This window comes from Protopterus annectens, chromosome 1.part1 (genome assembly GCF_019279795.1).
Source record: "Protopterus annectens isolate FY-2018-M chromosome 1.part1, PAN1.0, whole genome shotgun sequence".
NCBI classification, from domain to species: Eukaryota; Metazoa; Chordata; order Ceratodontiformes; family Protopteridae; genus Protopterus; species Protopterus annectens.
The window spans coordinates 1705763146-1705783879 of record NC_056726.1 but is presented as its reverse complement, the minus strand read 5'-3'; the positions used below and the strand labels follow the sequence as shown (position 1 = coordinate 1705783879).

The 20734-nt window shown below is 38.6% G+C and overlaps 1 protein-coding gene across 1 annotated transcript in view; it reads left to right on the top strand.

Annotated features, from left to right (window-relative positions):
- The window catches only part of LOC122816638 (uromodulin-like), a 93340-nt gene that overhangs the window by 45999 nt on the left and 26607 nt on the right, over positions 1-20734 (top strand). The window contains exon 5 of the mRNA XM_044089566.1: positions 14268-14428. Within this exon, the coding sequence (XP_043945501.1) occupies positions 14268-14428 (161 nt within the window). The remainder of the gene's footprint in view (positions 1-14267; positions 14429-20734) is intronic.

Here is a 20734-nt window from a genome sequence, read left to right as displayed (position 1 = left end):
GTCAAATTTTGAAGTTTATTAGAGGATCAAAGCAGTCTCTGATTAATTTGGGCAGTGATAATATTTCTAAGAGCTGGTGTGTTCTCTGGATTATAAATAATCTTGTTAGCTATGATCAGAAGGTTATATTGTATGAGATTGGGGAATTCTAGCCACCCAAGCTGTTTGAGGTTGATGCAGTGGTGGGTTCTGCATGGCTGGTCAGTGACAAATCTGGCAATGTGATTGTAACAGATAGACAGTCTGTTTAGTAGTGACTTGTTTAGATTAGACAGAAGGGGGGAAGCATATGTAAGTGTTGAAATTAGGTGAGAGCGGGCAATGGCAATCTTAGCTGGAGGGATTAGAAAGGCTTTAATTCTATACAATGATCCAAGTTTTCTATTGGTGTTCTTTATTATTTGATTAACATGTAGTTCAATTTTTAGGTTATTGTCAATAATGACACCGATCAGTTTTGTAGAGGGGTCTGGGGAGATAGCAGTACCATCTTTTGCGTTAATGGTAAAAGAGAAAGTTGCAATTACACTAGCATTTTTGATATCTGGAATGTTTGTTTGTGATACTCTGGGTCTATTGTCCACATATGCACAGCATAAAGGATTCTGTGAGATGCCAAGCTATCAGGATCTCTGACAGTGGACTGGAATTCCTCTGTTACAGTTAGCAGTGGTTCAGTAGTAGGAACACCCACCACAGCCAACTATTCCCAGGTAATTGCAGCTGCCCGATGGTGGTCAGATGTCATTATGTCACTTGCTCAGTCTTGTATCTGGGAGTAAGTTCTCTCATGCCTTCTGACAACATTAATGTCATTGATCCCCTACTGCCATATCCTGTCTCAGGCAGATTGGTTACCTCTACCTCTACCTCTCCCTAACAGAAAAGCTCCATGGGAATGTAAAGCCCAGATAGTGACCTCATTTATTGAATCACTATACAGTGGCTTGCAGTGTACAGATTTCATTTTGGGTGTCATATCCCTGTATGAAATGAAACAGAAAAAGCACACAGACATAATTACATATATAATACACAGACAGCATGGCTGTGAGCTTAATGATGTCTGACTGTAGGCATCCAAAATGCAACAACAACTTAAAAGTTAATGTTCCCTATGACTACACACAGGTTAGTGCAGCCCCTCCCCCTCAAAAATGTTTCAAAATCAAATATCATCAATGATCTATAACACTAGAGTTTTAGTGGGTAATACATTGCATTAATAACAATAACAATTAAAAACGTAGCAGTAGAAATATATATTAAAAAAAAAAACTCCACTGCTGTGAAGGTCAGTAAGACAGAAATCCACAAACAGACCACATTTATCCACTGCTGTGAAGTTCAGTAAGACAGAAATCCACAAACAGACCACATTTATTTTTTTTCTGCTAACACAGGTAAAAATGCCATACCTTCCTCCGAAGTTAGAATATACTCATCTGCAATAACAGTACAAGCTACAGAATAGATTGTGTAGCATTCTATAGGATACTTTTCACCCAAGGTGAGAACTGAGAGATTGTATTTGAACTGCCATCAATAGCTGAATGAAGGCTGTCATTGTTGCACTTTCTTCAGGATTCTGACCAGTACTGGGTGCAGAAAGTAAAGCTGTCAGGCTCCTACTCTGTGGCATAAAGTCTAAAGGTATTGAGCTGAGGGAAACCGTACATGGGATGCAGGGACTGAACCTGTTCCCAGATAATTTTACAGAGGAAATCCATACTAAATCTTGATACTCATTTTGTTGTATGAACATGCTGACATAGGCAACTCAAGTAAATTCAGTACTGAGTAAAACTGATAGAAACATTTGAAATTATGTCAGTATTAATTCTGCACGATGTGTGTACGACAAAAACATTTTTACTTTTCCCTGTATTTGAAATGATGTCAGTATTAATTGTGCTACAACAAAAACATTTTACTTTTCCATGTGCCCTTCTCCATTCCCGTGGCATTAGCTAAAGTCCTGACATTGTAACGTATATATGATAGAACTGATGCGGCAATGGAATCTGAGATAGCTGAATGTATCACTGTAATGCAGTGTTAGCTGTGATCATCACCAGTTTTACATTGTAAAAAAGTAGAATAAAAAACCTCACATGACTGACAGTTAGACAAAGAAAGCATGCCTGAGGTATTACAATTAAACATGCCAAGGCATGGCTTATACCATGGCTGTTGAACCTAGGGATACCTTATCTATAATTAATTTTTATGGACTTAATGTTGTTAATTCAGGAACTAGTACTGATACTAATTCAAGATTTTTATATAATGTTAACATTGGCGTTGAAGCATTGAACGGTGCTATAAAAGTTTTGAGCCAAATGACAGAATGGTCAATTTTTCATGCCCAGTCAATTGCAGATAGACAATTTTGTAACATGTGCTGCTAAGGAGGTAAATTCTATGAATGCTTACTGCTTTTCTAACAGTATATTAAATGGAGACAAATTAGATTTAGATGGGTGGTTAAACTGATCATTTTCATTCACCAGTACAGGGGAGGTGACAACAAAATGACGTATGGACGAGCAACTCTGGTAGTTCAAAAAAAACTGGGTAAATTTAAAGCTTTAAATTAGAAAATGTCTTTTTAAAAGAATATATAAAAAATCAGAGAGTCACAAAAGGATTAAGATTTTACAAACTTCGTAATGAGGTTGTTAAAAATTCCACTTTACATCAGACTGTTTGGGTTTAGAACTGATGAGTATTTTAATCAGGCACAGCTTAAAAACTGGAGAACTTGACTTTTGACATTAATAATTTGCAGACACTAATAACTAAAAACTTACTTTTTGAAAGTAAAATTCATAAATTTGAAGCTTCTTTTAAGAAGATCAATGTAAAAAGAATATTTCTAATGAGTAAAATAGCAACTTTTGTATTAGTGAGACATTTAATGCCTCCCCCTAACAATAATGTAAATAACACATCTTCGGGTGAGAACGGCATAGCTGAAATTAATGATTTTTGCACTCTCCTGCTCTATGTTGCTCAAGTAATAGAACAACCAAGGGAACCACCGGGAGAATCCAGATGATTGGAAACAAGGCCAGAATTATGGCTTAGCCAAGAACAGCAGAAGGAGAGTTTGGGTGAATTAGAATAAATGTTGAATGAATTGAATTTGAATGAATTTTGAATGAATGTTTAACTGATGTTATACTTGTTTTCAAAGATTTTAAAGTGTACAATTACAATGGTTTGACAATAACTGATGACAATGGTAATCTATTTTGTAAAGGATTTACTTTTGTGCCAGCTAAGAAAGTTAATCTAGATGGTGACCTCATTGAATTGAAATAGCTTATTAGTAAAATGAACTTTGCTGCTGATACAAGTAACAAATGCAAAATTATTTTTAATCCCCCAATGAATCTTTCCTTGAACATGTTTTAGACTATGCATAGATTTCAGTAAAGAAAATACTTGGACCACACTACTGTAAGAGAAGTTTTACAATTTGACTTGGGAAGAAAATAATCTTTTAAATTAAAAAAAGGTATATATTTTGAAACTTGACAATAGCGGTGTGCGGTGGTGGTGCTGCGGTAGCGTTGTCGCCTCACAGTAAGACACTGTCCGGTTCGATTCTCAGCTAGAGTGTCTTCTGCGTGGAGACATGCGTGAATGGGCGTACCTTCATTGAAGGTTGTGCGTCAGGGCTGGCGACTTGGCACCTAAAAATCTACTGCCAATCATTAGCGGACCGGAGTTCTGCTGTGGCGACCCCTAACCGGGAAAAGCCAAAAGACACAACAACAACAATAGCGGTGTGGTGTTGTTTATGGACACTATGCTGTATAATCTTTTTCAATTATTGTTAGATGATGAGACTTATAGTATTATTTTCATTAAGGCAATTGAGGTATCTTGGAAATCTATTCATATGGTTGCATATGATTTGTTTGTGACAGGTGACATTTCCAGGGAAGAGTTTAATTATCTGATTGTTAATAAGACTATTATTCCCCCTTTCTTTAGAATACATAAGCATTGTAACAGTGTGGCAAGTTCCCTTTAAGGACCTATAGTTGTATCTGCTGGTTCATAAATAGAGCCTATAGCTAAAAATATATTAATTTTAAATTAAAATTATTTTTCAGTGAGAAGAAGCATATCTTGTAAGATTCCTGGAATTTTTAGCAGGTGTTATGTAAAGCTGATTTTAGAACAGCCACATTATTGGTAACTATATATATAAAGGACTTGTTTTCTTCCATACCACATGATATAGTTCATAGGTTCATAGGTTGATAGGTTGGTACTAGACTATCGACCCTAGGGCCTATACAAGCCTAGCCATAACAATTCTCTGGCTATTTCTTCACACAATATTTACTTCCCTGTATTTTTAAGTGGACTATTTTAAACAGATTAAGGTTGTAGCAATGGTGGCAGTTCTATATCCATTTATACTAAAAAATAAAAAAGTCATTTTCTTCTCCTTCTCTTTCGGCTGTTCCCGTTAGGGGCCGCCACAGCGGATCATCTGTTTCCATTTCTTCCTGTCCTCTGCATCTTGCTCTGTCACACCAACCACCTGCATGTCCTCTCTCACCACATCCATAAACCTTATCTTAGGCCTTTCTCTTTTCCTCTTACCTGGCAGCTCCATCCTTAGCATCCTTTTCCCAGTATACTCAGCATCCCTCCTCAGCACATGTCCAAACCAATGCAATCTCACCTCTCTGACTTTGTCTCCAAACCGTCCAACCTAAGCTGACCCTCTTATATACTGATGCCTAATCCTGTCCATCCTTGTCATGCCCAGTGCAAATCTTAACATCTTTAACTCTGCCACTTCCAGCTCTGACTCCTGCCTTTTTGTCAATGCCACAGTCTCCAACCCATATAACATAGCTGGTCTCACTACCCTCTTGTAGACCATCCCTTTCACTCTTATTGATATCCGTCTGTCACAAATCACTCCTGACACTCTTTTCCACCCATTCCACCATGCCTGTACTCTCTTCTTCACCTCTCTTCCACACTCACCATTACTCTGAACTGTTGATCCCAAGTACTTAAACTCATCCACCTTTGGCAAATCTACTCCCTGCATCCTCACCCTTCCTCTATCTTCCCTCTCATTCACACACATATATTCTGTCTTAGTCCTGCTGACCTTCATTTCTCTCCTCTCTAGAGCATATCTCCACCTCTCCACGGTCTCCTCAACCTGGTCCCTATTCTCACTACAGATCACAATATCATCTGCAAACATCATAGTCCATGGGGCATTTTGTCTGATCTCGTCTGTCAACCTGTCCATCACCATTGCAAATAAGAAAGGGCTCAGAGCTGATCCTTGATGTAATCCCACCTCCACCTTAAATGTATCTGTCAGTCCCACTGCAGACTTCACTACTGTCACACTACCCTCGTACATATCCTGTACCACATTTACATAGTTCTCTGCCACTCCTGACTTTCTCATACGATACCACAACTCCTCTCTAGGCACCCTATCATATGCTTTTTCCAAGTCCACAAAGATACAATGCAACTCCTTCTGACCTTCTCTGTACTTCTTCATCAACACTGTCAGAGCAAACATCGCATCTGTAGTGCTCTTTCCCTGCATGAAACCATACTGCTAATCAGTAATCACCATCTCCCTTCTTAACCTAGCTTCCACTACTCTTTCCCATAACTTCAATCTGTGACTGATCAGTTTTGTCCCTTTGTAGTTACTATAGCTCTGCACATCACCCTTATTCTTACAAAATAGGTACCAAAACACTTTTTCTCCACTCCTCAGACATCCTCTGACTTTCCAAGATTTCATTAAACAATCGGGTTAAAACCTCTACTGCCCTTTCTCCTAAGCACCTCCATGCTTCCACTGGTATGTCATCTAGACCAACAGCCTTTCCATTCTTCATCCTCTTCATAGCTGTCCTTACTTCTTCCTTGATAATCTGTTTCACTTCCTGATTCACTATCCCCACATCATCCAACCATCTCTTTCTCTCTCATTCTCTTCATTCATCAGCCCCTCAAAGTACTCTTTCCATCTGCCAACACACTCTCCTCACTTGTGAGTACGTTTCCCTCACTATCCTTTATCACCCTTACTTGCTGCACATCTTTCCCAGCTCTGTCCCTCTGTCGAGCCAATTGGTACAGGTCCTTTTCTCCCTCTTTAGTGTCCAACCTTTCATACAACTCTCCATATGCCTTATCCTTAGCCTTCACCACCTCTCACTTTGCCTTGCTCCTCATCTCCTTATACTCCTGTCTACTTTCTTCAACTCTCTGACAATCCCACTTCTTCTTCACCAGCCTCTTCCTCTGTATACTCTCCTGTACTTCCTCATTCCAACACCAGGTCTCCTTGTCCTCCTTCCTCTGTCCAGATGTCACACCAAGCACCTTTCTAGCCGTCTCCCTTACCATCTCTGCTGTAGCTACCCAGCCATTCAGTAACTCTTCACTGCCCCCCAGTGCCTGTTTTAACTCTTCACTGAACTCCACCTCACAATCACCTTTTTTCAACTTCCACCATTTGATCCTTGGCACTGCTCTTACACTTCTCCTCCTCTTCTTGATCATCATCATCATCCTACAGACCACCATTCTATGCTGCCTAACTACATTTTCCCCTGTCACCACTTTATAGTCTGCAATCTCCTTCAGACTGGCCCTACTGCATAGGATATAATCCACATGTGTGCATCTCCCTCCACTCTTGCCTGTCACCCTATGCTCCTCCCTCTTCTTTAAATATGTATTCACCACAGCCATGTCCATCCTTTTTGCAAAATCCACTACCATCTGACCTTCTGCATTCCTCCCCTTAACACCATACCTGCCCATCACTTCCTCATCCCCTCTGTTCCCTTCACCAACATGCCCATTGAAGTCCACTCAAATCACCAGTCTCTCACCCTTGGGTACACTCACCACCACTTCTTCCAACTTACTACAAAATTTTTCTTTCTCATCCATTGCACACCCAACTTGCGGAGCATATGCACTAACAACATTCATCATTACACCATCAATTTCCAGCTTCATAAACATTACTCTATCCAACACTCTTTTCACCTCCAAAACACTCTTGGCATACTGTTCCTTCAGGATAACCCCTACCCCATTTCTCCTCCCATTCACACCATGATAGAACAATTTAAACCCACCTCCTATACACCTGGCCTTACCCCCCCCCTTCCATCTGGTCTCTTGCATGCACAATATATCAACCTTCCTTCTCTCCATCATATCAGCTAGCTCTCCCCCTGTCCCAGTCATACTGCCAACATTCAAAGTTCCTACCCCCACTACTACACTCCTAACTTCCTCCTCTCTTTCTGCTTTTGGGCATGCCTTCCCTCTCTTCTTCCCCTTTGGCCAACAGTAGCCCAATTTCTGCTCGAAAAAAACCCCAAAAAACAATAAATCTTCTTTTATGCGGGGGGGGGCAAGCCCCCCTGCACCCCATCATGTGGGGGGGGGCTGTGCCTTCCACACACCCCCTACTTTTATGGTCTCACTTTCGAGGTCGCACTACAGTGGGGAAAAGGGAATTCTCCCTTAACTGCACCGTAGTGCGACCGGCACAACCAGCATACATAACCAAAAGTGTTGCTTCGGTGAACAGTACTTTCAGTTATATGTGTTCGGTGATTTCTGCTTTGGCAGAAAGTGCCATTGGGGATTGTACGGATCCCATATATATATATATATATATATATATATATATATATATATATATATATATATATATATATATATATATATATAAAATAAAAAAGTCATCACCACTTCAAATTCCAAGCAAAATGGATGTTTATTAAAATACAATTCCCAACAAGACTTAGCGCTTTGACCTGTTTCATACAAGCATCATCAGAGTCATTGTTCTTGGCATTAAGACTACATAATATAGTAACAAGACACCAATCAGAACTAAACATTCAAAAACAATCATTTTAAAGAAACATAACACAGGCTGCCAACATCAAACTTGTAAAAACTTAACCAGTTATAGAGGCTAATACTGTCACATCATAAAATACTCACAATACATAGAAACACCAAAAAAAAAAAAGAATAATAAAATAATGATTATAACAATACATATAAAAAACTATGCCAGATCAATGTTGCCTTTATTTTCTATACACTGGCCACGGAACAGTTGTCAATCCATTAATGCCTGGGGACACTGTGGCATTTAATCTTAGTTGGTTGAGCTATAGTATTACCATTCAGTAATAATAGTAGAAAGATCAAAGAAATTATAGTTAAGTACTAGAATGTGAATATTAATTCAAATGATATTTTGATAACTAAATTAGGTAACAATATTTAATTTGTTTTGAAATGGGGAAATAATTTGAAAAATATATTGGAAGGTGGTGGTTATGTTACAGAATGAGTTCTTCAAGATAGACAGATGTGGTGAATGCATTATTGCCTCTAAATTACTGTAGTTGATGCGGTTAAGATTATTAATTATTCAGGAGAATTTTATTTTAGGGGCAAAATTAATTGTAATACCTCTGGCATGGTTTAGTTCACCAACTATCCGCATGTCAGGCTTTTTATGTTGGTAAGATTGAGACGCACCTTAAGTGGAAAATTTATGGACATTTGTATTGTTTGCAACAAGGATACAAACAATGGTTTATATAAAATACAATTTTATGTAACATTTTCTTTAAAAAAAAAAAAAAATATACATATATATATATATATATATATATATATATATATATATATTCATATTTATATATATATATATATATATATATATATATATATATATATGGTTCTACCTGACATAATCGACACTGCAAAACACCGACAACGCAAACATCGACACCACATAATCGACAAACCATAAACACGAAACCTCACATGCCCGACAATCAAATAACCGACGGTCCACAAACATGAAACCTCATACGCTGCACACACCACAATAACAACAATCAACTAACAAAACACATCCCCTGTCCAAAAACCACACACACAACACAAGCACACCAAAATCCTCACAAACCCACACTAAACCTCACATACACAACTATCTACAACCCTAACCCAAACCCTTACCCTAAGGTCCGTCCCTATCGCACACTCAGCTAACCCGCCCCTAACCCAAAAAATACTACTACCGCACACTTACCTAACATGGGCCCTAACCCTAACTCACTTAACCCGCCCCTAACCCAAACACTGTCACTACCGCACACTTACCTAACCCACGCACTGACCCTAAATCACTTAACCCACCCTTATCCCCACAGACCGTCAATATCCACACTTACCTTACTCGCACCCTAACGTCCGTGACCACCGCATACTTACACAGCCTTTTTCCAAGTCGGTATCCTCGGCGTCGGTGTTTTGATCCGTAGCATCGGTCTTCTGGATTGTCGATCTTCTGGAGCTCGCAAATTCATTGTCTGTGAAATCAGCTGTCGGCTATCTCAGGTAGAACCATATATATATATATATATATATATATATATATATATATATATATATATATATTTATCATTTTGGAAAGAGTTCACCATTAATGAATGGTGATGATTGGGAGAGTGTCCAAGAGTTTAAGGAATTGTATTGCAATTATTATTGGAAATTACTTTGTTTCATATTTTAAATGATTCTGTTTCTATTAACAGTATTTTGAAAATGAGGGCATGAAAATTATCAGTTATGAATCCTTTATGAAAGCGTTTGTTATTCTGTTATGATGCTTAAAACTGAAAGAACGTTTAAGTTTTTAGTATGATGCCCCTTAAATTTTTAAAATAAATTAAGTGATTTAATGAGTAGTGACTGGTTGTGGGAGGTACTGTATATGTATATTTAAGCAGTAATTGTTTCAGTTATGTTATTCTGATGAAGTTCTTTGGATTACAAAATAATGAAATTGTTAAACAAGTCATTTTGTTATTTGCAGTTTCTCATGGTTCATTTGAATGTTTGGTTCTTTACATTAGTTTTGTTTTGAATGTCCATAGATTAGTACTAGGCTAACTACCCTTGTGGGTCATTTCACGCCTAGCCAATTACCCCATGTGAGAATCAAAACCTGCACCTTGTGTTTGTAAGGTAAACACCTTAACCATTATGCCATCCTCCCGCCATTGTATGTTTCTTTTACATTTGCCTATTGTTATTGTCTTGTCTTGTTTGGACTTTTTTAGATAGGTAGGAGGTTTGCTGCTCAATATGAAGAAATGCTTAATGAACTTCTATGCTGAATAAATGTTTTAAACTGCTAAATGACTCCATCATCCCCTAATCCCATTTTTCACATCCACAACTTCTTTGCAACACAAGAGTGTAGTTAGGCATATTGTTTGTACTCTACTGAGTACAATTTTCTATATATTATTTTAAGGAAACGTGGCTTTTCTTGGCCATACTCATCCATAACTGTCTAAACTAATTCTTCCAATCACAGTCTCATAGATTGAAAAAATATCCATTTAATGTTTTTAGAGGGGAAAGTGATGCGAACATTTAAGTGAGGGAGGAGCGGTTGGCGATTTCCATTTTTCAAATGACAGAAGTTTTGTGAGGCAGCAATAAGAGCACATGATTAAAAATTATATCCTCTGCCTATATCCCCTTGTTAAGCACACTGATGAGGTCATTGTTTCACAAGTAAACTGATACAATTTAAACATCAGACTTTTCCTGTGGTGCTTGCATTTCAGAATCAGAATGAGAATCACATTTATTGGCCAAGTATGTGCACATACAAGGAATTTGACACTGGTTTCAATGACTCTTCAAGAATGAATTATATAAATGACATACATACAACTATTAAAAACAAGACAAAAAATATAAATATACATATGTATATGTACAAAGTACAAAGTGCAACTCAATGCAAAAAATACTGAAATACACCGTAACAGCTATAAATAAATGCAATCTGAGGGTCATGCTGCTCAACTCTAAAAGTCTAAATTTCAAGATGCACTTGCTTGAAGCACTCCTCAAAATGGAGAACATTGACATTGTGCTGTAAAGGAGACCTAGTTTAAAGCAGCAGAAAGCACCCCTGCGCTACCAGGCTATAACTCATTCCACACCTATCGATCCCAGAACATGGGCCGAAGTTCTAACGGAGGTAGTGTCTCCATATTCATAAAAGGATATGCACACCTCCAGACTAGTAGCCCAGCATAACGCATCTGAGATACTTCAGGTATAACTAACATTGGGAAAGACAGTGATTCAGGTTGTAGCCCACTATAGGTCCCCAATAATGTCCCAAGACTCTCACTCCACGCTTCTAAGCACCCTGGAAACTATTAGAGTCCAACCCAACACTCTCATACTAGGTGACTTCAACTACCCCTCCATCAACTGGGAAAACTACTCATGCACCAATACATGGACCAACGCTTCCTGGAATTCATCAATTCCAGTGCCCTGGACCAGCTCATTCTTACCCCCACTAGAGGAAGCAACATCCTTGACCTGGTTATTACTAACATGGGCAACCATTGCTCTACACCAATAGTCAATTCCTCCCTGCTTAGATCCAACCACAAAATAATCACCATGGAAATCCACATCTAACCCCCACAAAGGTAACCACCATGAAAAACTTCTCCAAAGCTGACTTTGGGCTCCTAAAAACAGAGGTGGCTAACTTCACTGCCCCTATGCAAATGGAAAATAGATGCATGATTGCTAAATCATACACCAATGCACTGTACAAATATGTACATAAATGCATGGAACTAGCCATACCCAACAGAACCAATATGCTTGCCTCCAAAAATAGGAAGCCAATCTGGTGGTCCCCTGCCATTAATAAACTCTACAACAGAAAGAAGAAACTGTTGCAGAAAAAGGTGAAGTCCCAAGACTGGAAAAACTCTTTTATTAGCCTCAACAAAAAGTTGAGATCCCTCATCAAAACCTCTAAAGCTAGCTATGAAGGCAGAACTGAGACAGACTATAAAAACAACCAAAAAGCCTACTATAGTTATATCAGCAATCTCCATTGCAATACCCAGGTTTGCTCTGAGTTACTGCACAACGGTATCTCCTATACTGAGCCAACAAATATTGCCAACATGCTGGCTGACAGATTCAGTGCCACATTTGCCCCTCTCACCCCCCCCCCCCAAAGGACCAATCACAATACCAGAGGAATGCCAGGCACCCAGCATTACTGCAGCACAGGTTAAAGCTGCATTGTCCAAGGCCATGAACACAGCTTCCGTGTGATCCAACAATATCCATGGATGTGTTCTACATGAACTACAAAGTGAACTGGCACCACATCAGTGTGCCCTGTTCACTCACAGCCTCACCTCAGGCTTTGTCCCTACTGAATGGCACACTGCTATGTCATCCCTCTCCATAAAGCGGAGCAACTACAGACCCTGGGATTTATCGCCCCATTAGCCTGATGAGTCTGATATGTAAGGCTATGGAACACATCATCATGGACCTAATTAACAAGGATATAGGGAATTTCCAAACTCTATATTCCATGCAATTTGGTTTTGTGAAAGGTAGATCATGCCTGCTCAACCTGGTAGAATTCCTTGAGTCAGTCACCAGAGCTGTGGATAAGGGCAAGGCAGTTCATACAGCCTACCTTGATCTGGCCAAGACCTTTGATGCCATTCCCCACTCAGGAATTATTGATAAACTCACCAAACTAGGCATCGACCCCTATATCACTAGGTGGATTGCAAACTGGCTCACAGATAGAACCCACAGTGTGAAAGTTACATATTTCAAGTCAGACTGCCGACCAGTCACAAGTGGAGTCCCACAGGGATTGGTCCTGGGTCCTCTCTTGTTTGACATTTACTTTTCAGAAGGCTAGGCCAACACAGAAGGACTCTGGCTGACCAGGTTCACAGACGTCTGCAAGCTGGGAGCCATTATTAACTCTCCAGGTGATGTAGACATCCTACAGAAAGGCCTCAGTAAGACCAATGACTGGTGCCGAAACCATGGTCTTAAACTTAATGCCAAAAAATGTGTCATCATCTCCTTTTGGAAAAACTCACTTCCCACTAATTACCACATCGATGGGTGCTCACTGAACACTGAAGGCATTATAAGAGATCTGGAGACACAGGTTGACAGCAACCTCTCCTCTGACCACCACATTGTCACTGTGGTCAGAAAGTCCTTCTATGTTGCACATCTCATTACCAAGAGTTTTGCATCCAGGAAGAAAGAGGTCATCATCTCCCTCTACTCTTCCCTTATTAGGCCAATCATCGAGTATAATGCCCAATTGGCATGTACCTCACTAGACACATGCAACAGCTGGAAAGGTCACAAAAGTACCTCATGAAGAAGATCCTAGGCCTTAAACATATGTCCTACACAGACAGACTCAAAAAACTCCAGCAATTCTCTGTCTCATATTGTCTACTTAGAGACGATCCCTGCTTGACTTACAAAGCCATGTCTGACCCAGCTCTGTTAGAAATGCTATATCTAAAGAAATCCCAATCCCTCAGCATCACATGCTCCAGAGACCTCAACCTCATTACCACAATGAACAGAACATGCTGGAGGGACAGGTTCAAAACCCAAAGACTGCCCATGCTCTGGAATAGACTTCCCATACATGTCAACCAGAGCACCTCACAGGCCGTCTTCAAGAGAAATCTTGATGAGTGCATAGGAAATAGAAAGTTCACCCTGGGGATCACTCCAGTGGCTCTACTTAATGGAGGCACTGGGAACTAACATCAGGCAGCATGATGTCAGGACACTTCTCCGGGCTAGGCTTGTAAAGGCTCCAGGGCCATTAGCCTAGTACACACTTATGAACCTATATATATGTGTGTATATATGTATATGTATATATATATATATATATATATATATATATATATATATATATGTGTGTGTGTGTGTGTGTGTGTGTGTGTGTACTACATTTTACCCTTTCCCATGTTACTCATGTGTGGCTAAAATGTGTGTATAGATAGACCAGTGGTAAATCAATCATACTAGTTGCCTGTGAGATTTCTTCTGAACTTTAAATATATATCATTCTTTTTTCTCATCAAATATTATGTTTTTGAACAGTATCAGTGTAAACATTTAAAGCACTTGGGGCAGGAAAAACTGTCAAGAGCTGTTTTCTGTTGTCCAGAATTTAATTTACCAGTCTTAGCTTTCTATAAAATGTTGTTATCATATACCTCCTTTTGTTTAATTAGTGTGTATTTTCCTTTGTCTTGTTAAGTATTTTATTTATTTTATTTATCTCCCAGGTGAATTCCACTCATATTACCTATAGTGTTCCAGTCTGGTTCAGATACAATAACACTGGATCACAGGTTATACTTCATAATGACATCAGGGTGACCTACATGTGCTCTTATCCAGTGACAATGAACTCAAGCCTTGATTTTGGTCTATATCCAGTAGTAAGGTATGCTCAAACTTGTTTTTTTACACAAAATGCTCCTTTTTATTGTATAAATATCTGCAGTCTTACTTTGCAATGTTATATGAATATCACATATAACAATAAGTATCTGCATTTTTATAGATAAAAATGATATGCATCTCGTTTTTATATTTAATATATAGTGTCTGAAGGAAATTATATTAAGCTCTTAATCATATGCTTTTAAAATTGATTTTTTTCTATACATCAAGCTATACATTCATCCATTAATATAGTTAGTAAACACCTATGAACCTATATTGTTTGTTTCTGTAAAGGGTGCCCAGCTGTTTGTGTACTTTTTATTGTTTGTGAAATATGAGTGTCGAATATTAAGTTACTATCGATGACTACTCCCAGTAATGTAGTGTGGGTCATGGCTGAGATGATAGCATTGTTTAAGGATAGAATATTGGAATTATGGAGTGATGAAGTTTGCCTTGTAGGTTGAAAAATCATAACTTGAGTTTTGTTATGGTTTAGGATTAGTTGAGAATTAGATAGCCATGTCTCCACCTTTGAAAAATCTTCTTCTGTTATTATATGTAGTTTTGGAGGAGATGATGCTGCACATATGAAGATAGAATCATTAGCATACTGTATGACAGAAGCATACTGTGCTGCAGTGTGAAGTTTGTTAGTAAATATAAAAACAGTGAAGGCCCCAGGACTGATCCTTGAGGTACTCCTAATGTAACAGGCAGAAAAGAAGAGAGGTCTTACTGTTATTGTACTGCTTGTTGATGGTTAGTTTGGTAGTCTTGGAACCATGTAATGGTAGCTGGACCTAGATTTAGTTCAGTTAATGCATTAATCAGTTTGTTATGTGAGAACATGTCGAAGGTTTTTGAAAGGTCTAGAAATATGGAGGAGGCAAATTTTCCATTGTTTCTATGAACATGGACAATATTAGTGAAGGATAATAGAGCTGTGGTGGTGCTGTGGCAAGGTCAGAAACCATGTTGAGTGTTAGTTAGCAGTTTGCTAGTTAGTAGATAGTGCACAATTTGTGTATGTACCCCTCTTTTAAGGATTTTTGACATGGGAAAAAGTACAGCTATTGGGCAATAATTAGACAATTCTGTTGACATACCTCCTTTATGTAAGGGAAAAATATGGGAAGTTTTCCATATAATAGGAACTTGGTATTCAGATATTGATGTGTTAATAAGAATGGATATATGGTAGGTGATTACATTTGCAGCAACTCTAAAGTACTCTGTGAGTAACTTATCAGCTACTAGGGTGGTAGGTGTAAGTCTTTGAAACAATTTTTGATAGGTCTATATTACCTTAGCCAATGATGAAAAGAGCGAATGCTCTTTCATCGATCTAAAAAGGTTGAAACCTCTAAAGAGCAAAGACACATACCATCGATTTTTTCCCAGGGAAAAAAATCGGTGAGCCGCCTTCAGGCCTTTGCCATTTCCTCCACTATGGTGCAATCTTGGAGTTGGTATATTTAAGTAGGGGGGTGGGAGGCACAGCCCCCACATTGGGGGATGTGGGGAGCACAGTCTCCCACTTAATTTTCTGTTTGAACCTTTTTTTTATTTTTATTTCTTTTGTGGAGCAACGATTTTTTTCCCTGGGAAAAAAAATCGCTGTTCCGTGTCTTTGATTTTTCGGGGTTTCGACCTTTTCAGATCGATGAAAGAGCATTCGCTCTTTTCATCATTCAATAAGGTAATATAGACCCATTTTGTATTGCATCTGTTGAGATAAGTTGAAGGGAGGAGGAATTATTATTATTATCCAGTATGGGTAGTGTTGGAGAGTTAGTGGTGCTACTGTTATTTGATAGAGCTAGAATTGTTTCAGTAAAGTATTTATTAAACTGGGTAGCTATGTTGTCAGTTCTGGAGTTAGTGGGTGGATGTGCTGGCATTCCCTGAGTGGGTGGGGGTGGGGAGGGGCGCTGGAAATCCCTGGTAGGTGGATCTTATTGATAGCCTTTTTGGGGTTTCTGCGGTGCATAGTTTGGATGTTATGACAGTAGTTAGTTTTATCTAGTTTGATTTGTCTTTTAGCAATATTTCTAAGCTCCTGGTAAGTCTGTTTGGAAGTTTTGTTCTTTTATTTTTTGGTATTGAGCCCAGGGTTTGTCTGTTGCTATTAGTAGTGCCCTGGTTTTTGTAGTTAGCCATGGAGCCTGGATGGATTTAATTCTAGTAGTTCTGGGTGGTGTATGGAAGTTCAAGATATTAATGAAGGTAGAGGTAAAATATTTCATGGCTTCATCTAGGGGTAGGTATTAGAGTGCAGAGCAGCTGCAAAGTTTAATGGAGAAGATAAAGTTCTGGGAGTTAAAGTTTTTCTTGTTTCTTATTTGTTTGTAGGAAGTTTTGTTGGGTTGATATGCTGTCTGAGTAAAAAGGTCAGCACATGGTCACTGAGGCTGTCTGGTAGGCAGCCTGAGTGAAATGAGAATGATGGCCTAATAGTCAGTATCCAGTCAAGGATGGATTGTTTGTTAGATGACTTATCGATTCTGGTTGGTGTTTGAGTACTTTTGGAAAAAAAAATGCAGGATAATATGATTAATTGAATTCTGAGAGTTACAACTTGACCAGTCTATGTTAAAATCTCCAATGATATGTCTTTCCTGGGATAGGTTTTTTGAGACTGAATGTCCATAGTGGGAAGGCTGTTTCCAGGTGGTATATAGGATCCAATTATGTTTATATACTTAATAGAGTTTATTTTTTGCTTTGTATAAAGCATTTCAGCATCATCAAAGTTGGTGTGGGGGGGGGGGGGGGGTTAAGATTCATGGATTCTATAGTAAAGTTGTTTCTAAATAGAATGTCTATACCATCTCGTCATTTGCTCTTTTTGTCTACCCTCAGAATATTATACTCTGATGCAACAATTTCTTCATCCCTAGTTTTTGGTTTAAGTCAGGTCTCAGTTATTACAACTATATGTGGTGTGTAGAGAGAGAGAGTGTCGCATGGAGGTCTTGGATTTTATGCGTAATGCTTCTGATGTTTATGTCTAACAGGAGAAGTTCAGTTGTTTTTTGGGATGGTTTATTAATTTTAATGAGTGTCTGGATAGTAATTGGTGGGGTATGTTGGTAAGTGAATTAGCTGGGCCAGGGTTTGGGTGCATGCCTCCGCAGAGGGTTAACTTCACTATTGTGTTGGCTATATATTTTAACAGTTTAGATTTAGATGGAGATTATGGGAGTATGCAGCTGAGGTAGTGGGGTGTATGAGGTTTGATATATGGAAATTGTGTTGAAGATAGAGGGAGATATGCTGATGCAGTTCAGCTTGACATTTTGTGAGTAGGGGTTCGGAGAAGGATCAGTGTGTTTTTTGTCTGTTAGTGTAATGTGATAGGAGGTTAAATGAGCTAAAACTGATAGGCAGAACAGAAGTACTGTGTTTAATGGTATCATATTGCATTTATAAAGGAGCAGGAGTTAATATAATAGCTAAGAAGTCTATTGGTAAGTGGCTTTTGTAAAGGACCTGTATAAGCAATTATTATATCATAGCAGTGGGCTTAAGTCTTGTACAGTTAGTAGAACGGTATCAATTTATGCTTGATTGGTTAGTTATTGGGTTAAGTGGGTGTAACCAGTGAAGTATAAGTCTAGGTGTACAGGGGATGGTGGGAATGGGAATATAGTAAGGGAGAGGAGTGAGTCCAAGCGTAGTGAGGGAAAACAGAGTGAGTTGAGCCACAGTAAGCAATCCGAGGAGCCATAAAATAAACTATCTGCTTCAGTGCCTCATCCCAAGTCAGTGCCTGAGTTAGTAGTTATTGTAAATGGGTAAAGCACCCAGCACCTTGTCAGGCACTACATTTCATTGCAGCAGATACCCGTTTTTCTCTTTCTTACACACAGCTATAGTTAGTGTAAAGTAAGTCTGCGGTGATGGTGCTGCGGTAGCATTGTCACCTCACAGTCAGATGATGTCTGGTTCGATTCTCAGCTAGATCATCTTCTGCGTGGAGACATGCGAGAATGGGCGTACCTTCGTTGAAGGTTGAGCATCAGGGCTGGTAACTCGGCACATAAAAATCAGCTACCAATCTTTAGCGGACTGGAGTTCCGCTGTGGCGACCCCTAACCGGGAAAAGCCGAAAGACATAGTATGTAGGATGGACTTATGGTTAGGTGAAAGAAGATGGGATGGGGAGGGGAGCGTACTATGCTATTTGCAGTCCAGGCAGTGTGCATGCCAAACTATAGTTTATTCTCAGGTGCATATTTTAGAAGAATAGTTAAAAGAAAAAAAAAACATAACACTGTAATTGTGGAGGGGGCATACATACATGTGGAGGAGCTGGATGTTTTGGATAACTTGAGAGAAACTTCTGCAGTTGTTTTAGCCATTTGAACTGGGAGACCACTCATACCACAGCATTAAGGGTAGTGGGTGAGCACACATGAAAAGCACTCTACACTTGAGTACAATCAAATGTGGAGTTAGCAAAAATATACAGTAAGTAATTACCTCGAGCTGAGTGTCTTGTGTAGCTGAGATGAGAGCCTCATTTCAAGCAACAGCATGGAAGGTCAGTGGATGTTCTACATACATACATACATACACACACACACACACACACACACACACACACACACACACACACACACACACACACACACACACACACACACACACACACACGCTCGCGCGCGCATGCCTACACATGGGTTTACATGGAAATGCTTAACTCACCTCTAACTCCTTCTTACATAACTTCATTGTTAATCAGTTAATTATTTTCTCTTGCAACATCTGTAGTCTGAAGCCTTTTTACAGTCTGCAAAAATAAAACTACTAACAGTAAAAAATGTCTGAAATAAGTGTTTAAAAGCTTTTTAAAGATGAACTGCATAGTCCCCTTTAGTGCTGAGTCAGTGTGTGTTTTCTCCATTTTTTCTTCTTGTAAAAATATGTAAATGATGCCTTTGATCACTATAACCAATGGTGTTGTTTTTTTTCAGGCAACCTATTGCAAGATTTCTTTTTTTTTTTTTAAGAGACAATTACCTTATAACCTAAAGATAAACTAGAAGAAAGAGGCTTGGAACCTGTGAAGTAAAATGTCACCTATATGGAGTAGAAATAGAATGAATTATATGCGTTTCTGAAGTTGTTTGCAAAGCATATAATGTGACTTTTAAAATTCAAGTTCCACTACTTATTCAAATGTCAAAAGAGCATATCACAACAGGATTAATATTCTTTTATTTTTACCCTTATTGTAACAAAACTAATTCAGCAGACTTTAAGCCATTAAATTAGAGCTAAGCACTTTATAATGCTTTAAAGATGTAAGGGAAATAATAAAAAAGAACAAGAACAACAAAAACAATAGAAAAAAATTGAATTATTATTTATATCATACTTGTGGCGACCCCTAACCGGGAAAAAGCCGAAAGACAAACAACAATAACCACAACTATTTTCTGGAAAAAAAATATATATATAATGATATGTAAACGTCATGGGCATTAAGATATCAAACATCAAAAATAATGTTTTAGAATCCAAGCACAAATAAAATTCTGGCCTTCCACATTCAGAAAAGTAATGACAATTGACAATTCATACCCCTTACCTAAGATACAACTGAAATAACATCAACAATCAGGGTCAATAAATCCAGCATAACATATTCAGAGTCATATCGTACAATTAGACAAATCAATTAATTCTTGTAAAAGAGTTAAAAAGTGATGCTATAACTTTAAATAGTTAAACTTGATTCTCTTTAGTAAAATCTCGGTACTAAGCTAATAATAAAATAACCAGCAACTGTCACCCACTTGGGTGCATAAACATGTGCTGTTTACTGCTTTCTTTCTTAAGAAATGGACTAAGTCAAATGGTGCAGCCAGCATAATCAACTTTGTATAAATCAGGTAGCACAGAAATGGGTAACTTACTGGTAGGCGAAGACTGAAAGTTTGAGTTTCAATTGCCTGAGGTTCAATCCACTGAGGGTCAGAGTTCCTAGACAGGAAATCAATGTCGGGGAGTTGTAGTGGATGTGAATCCCTTTTTGTGTGGATTTTCCCTTATTTCAAATTTGTGTGACTGTGGAATTGGTATTTATAAAATTGGGGTCATGTGGTGTGGCTTCTCCCCAACATTGGAGTGTGTAGGGGACTCCCCTCAGAAAAACTACTTTAAAAATGCAGTTTGGGGATTCCTCAGTGTATTCAGTTTTGAGAGAAGTACTCATGCTTTTAGCAGACAAGGATACACATTAAAGATCTAGCCACTTAGCTAACATACTAAATATGGTAGACAGTTAATCCAT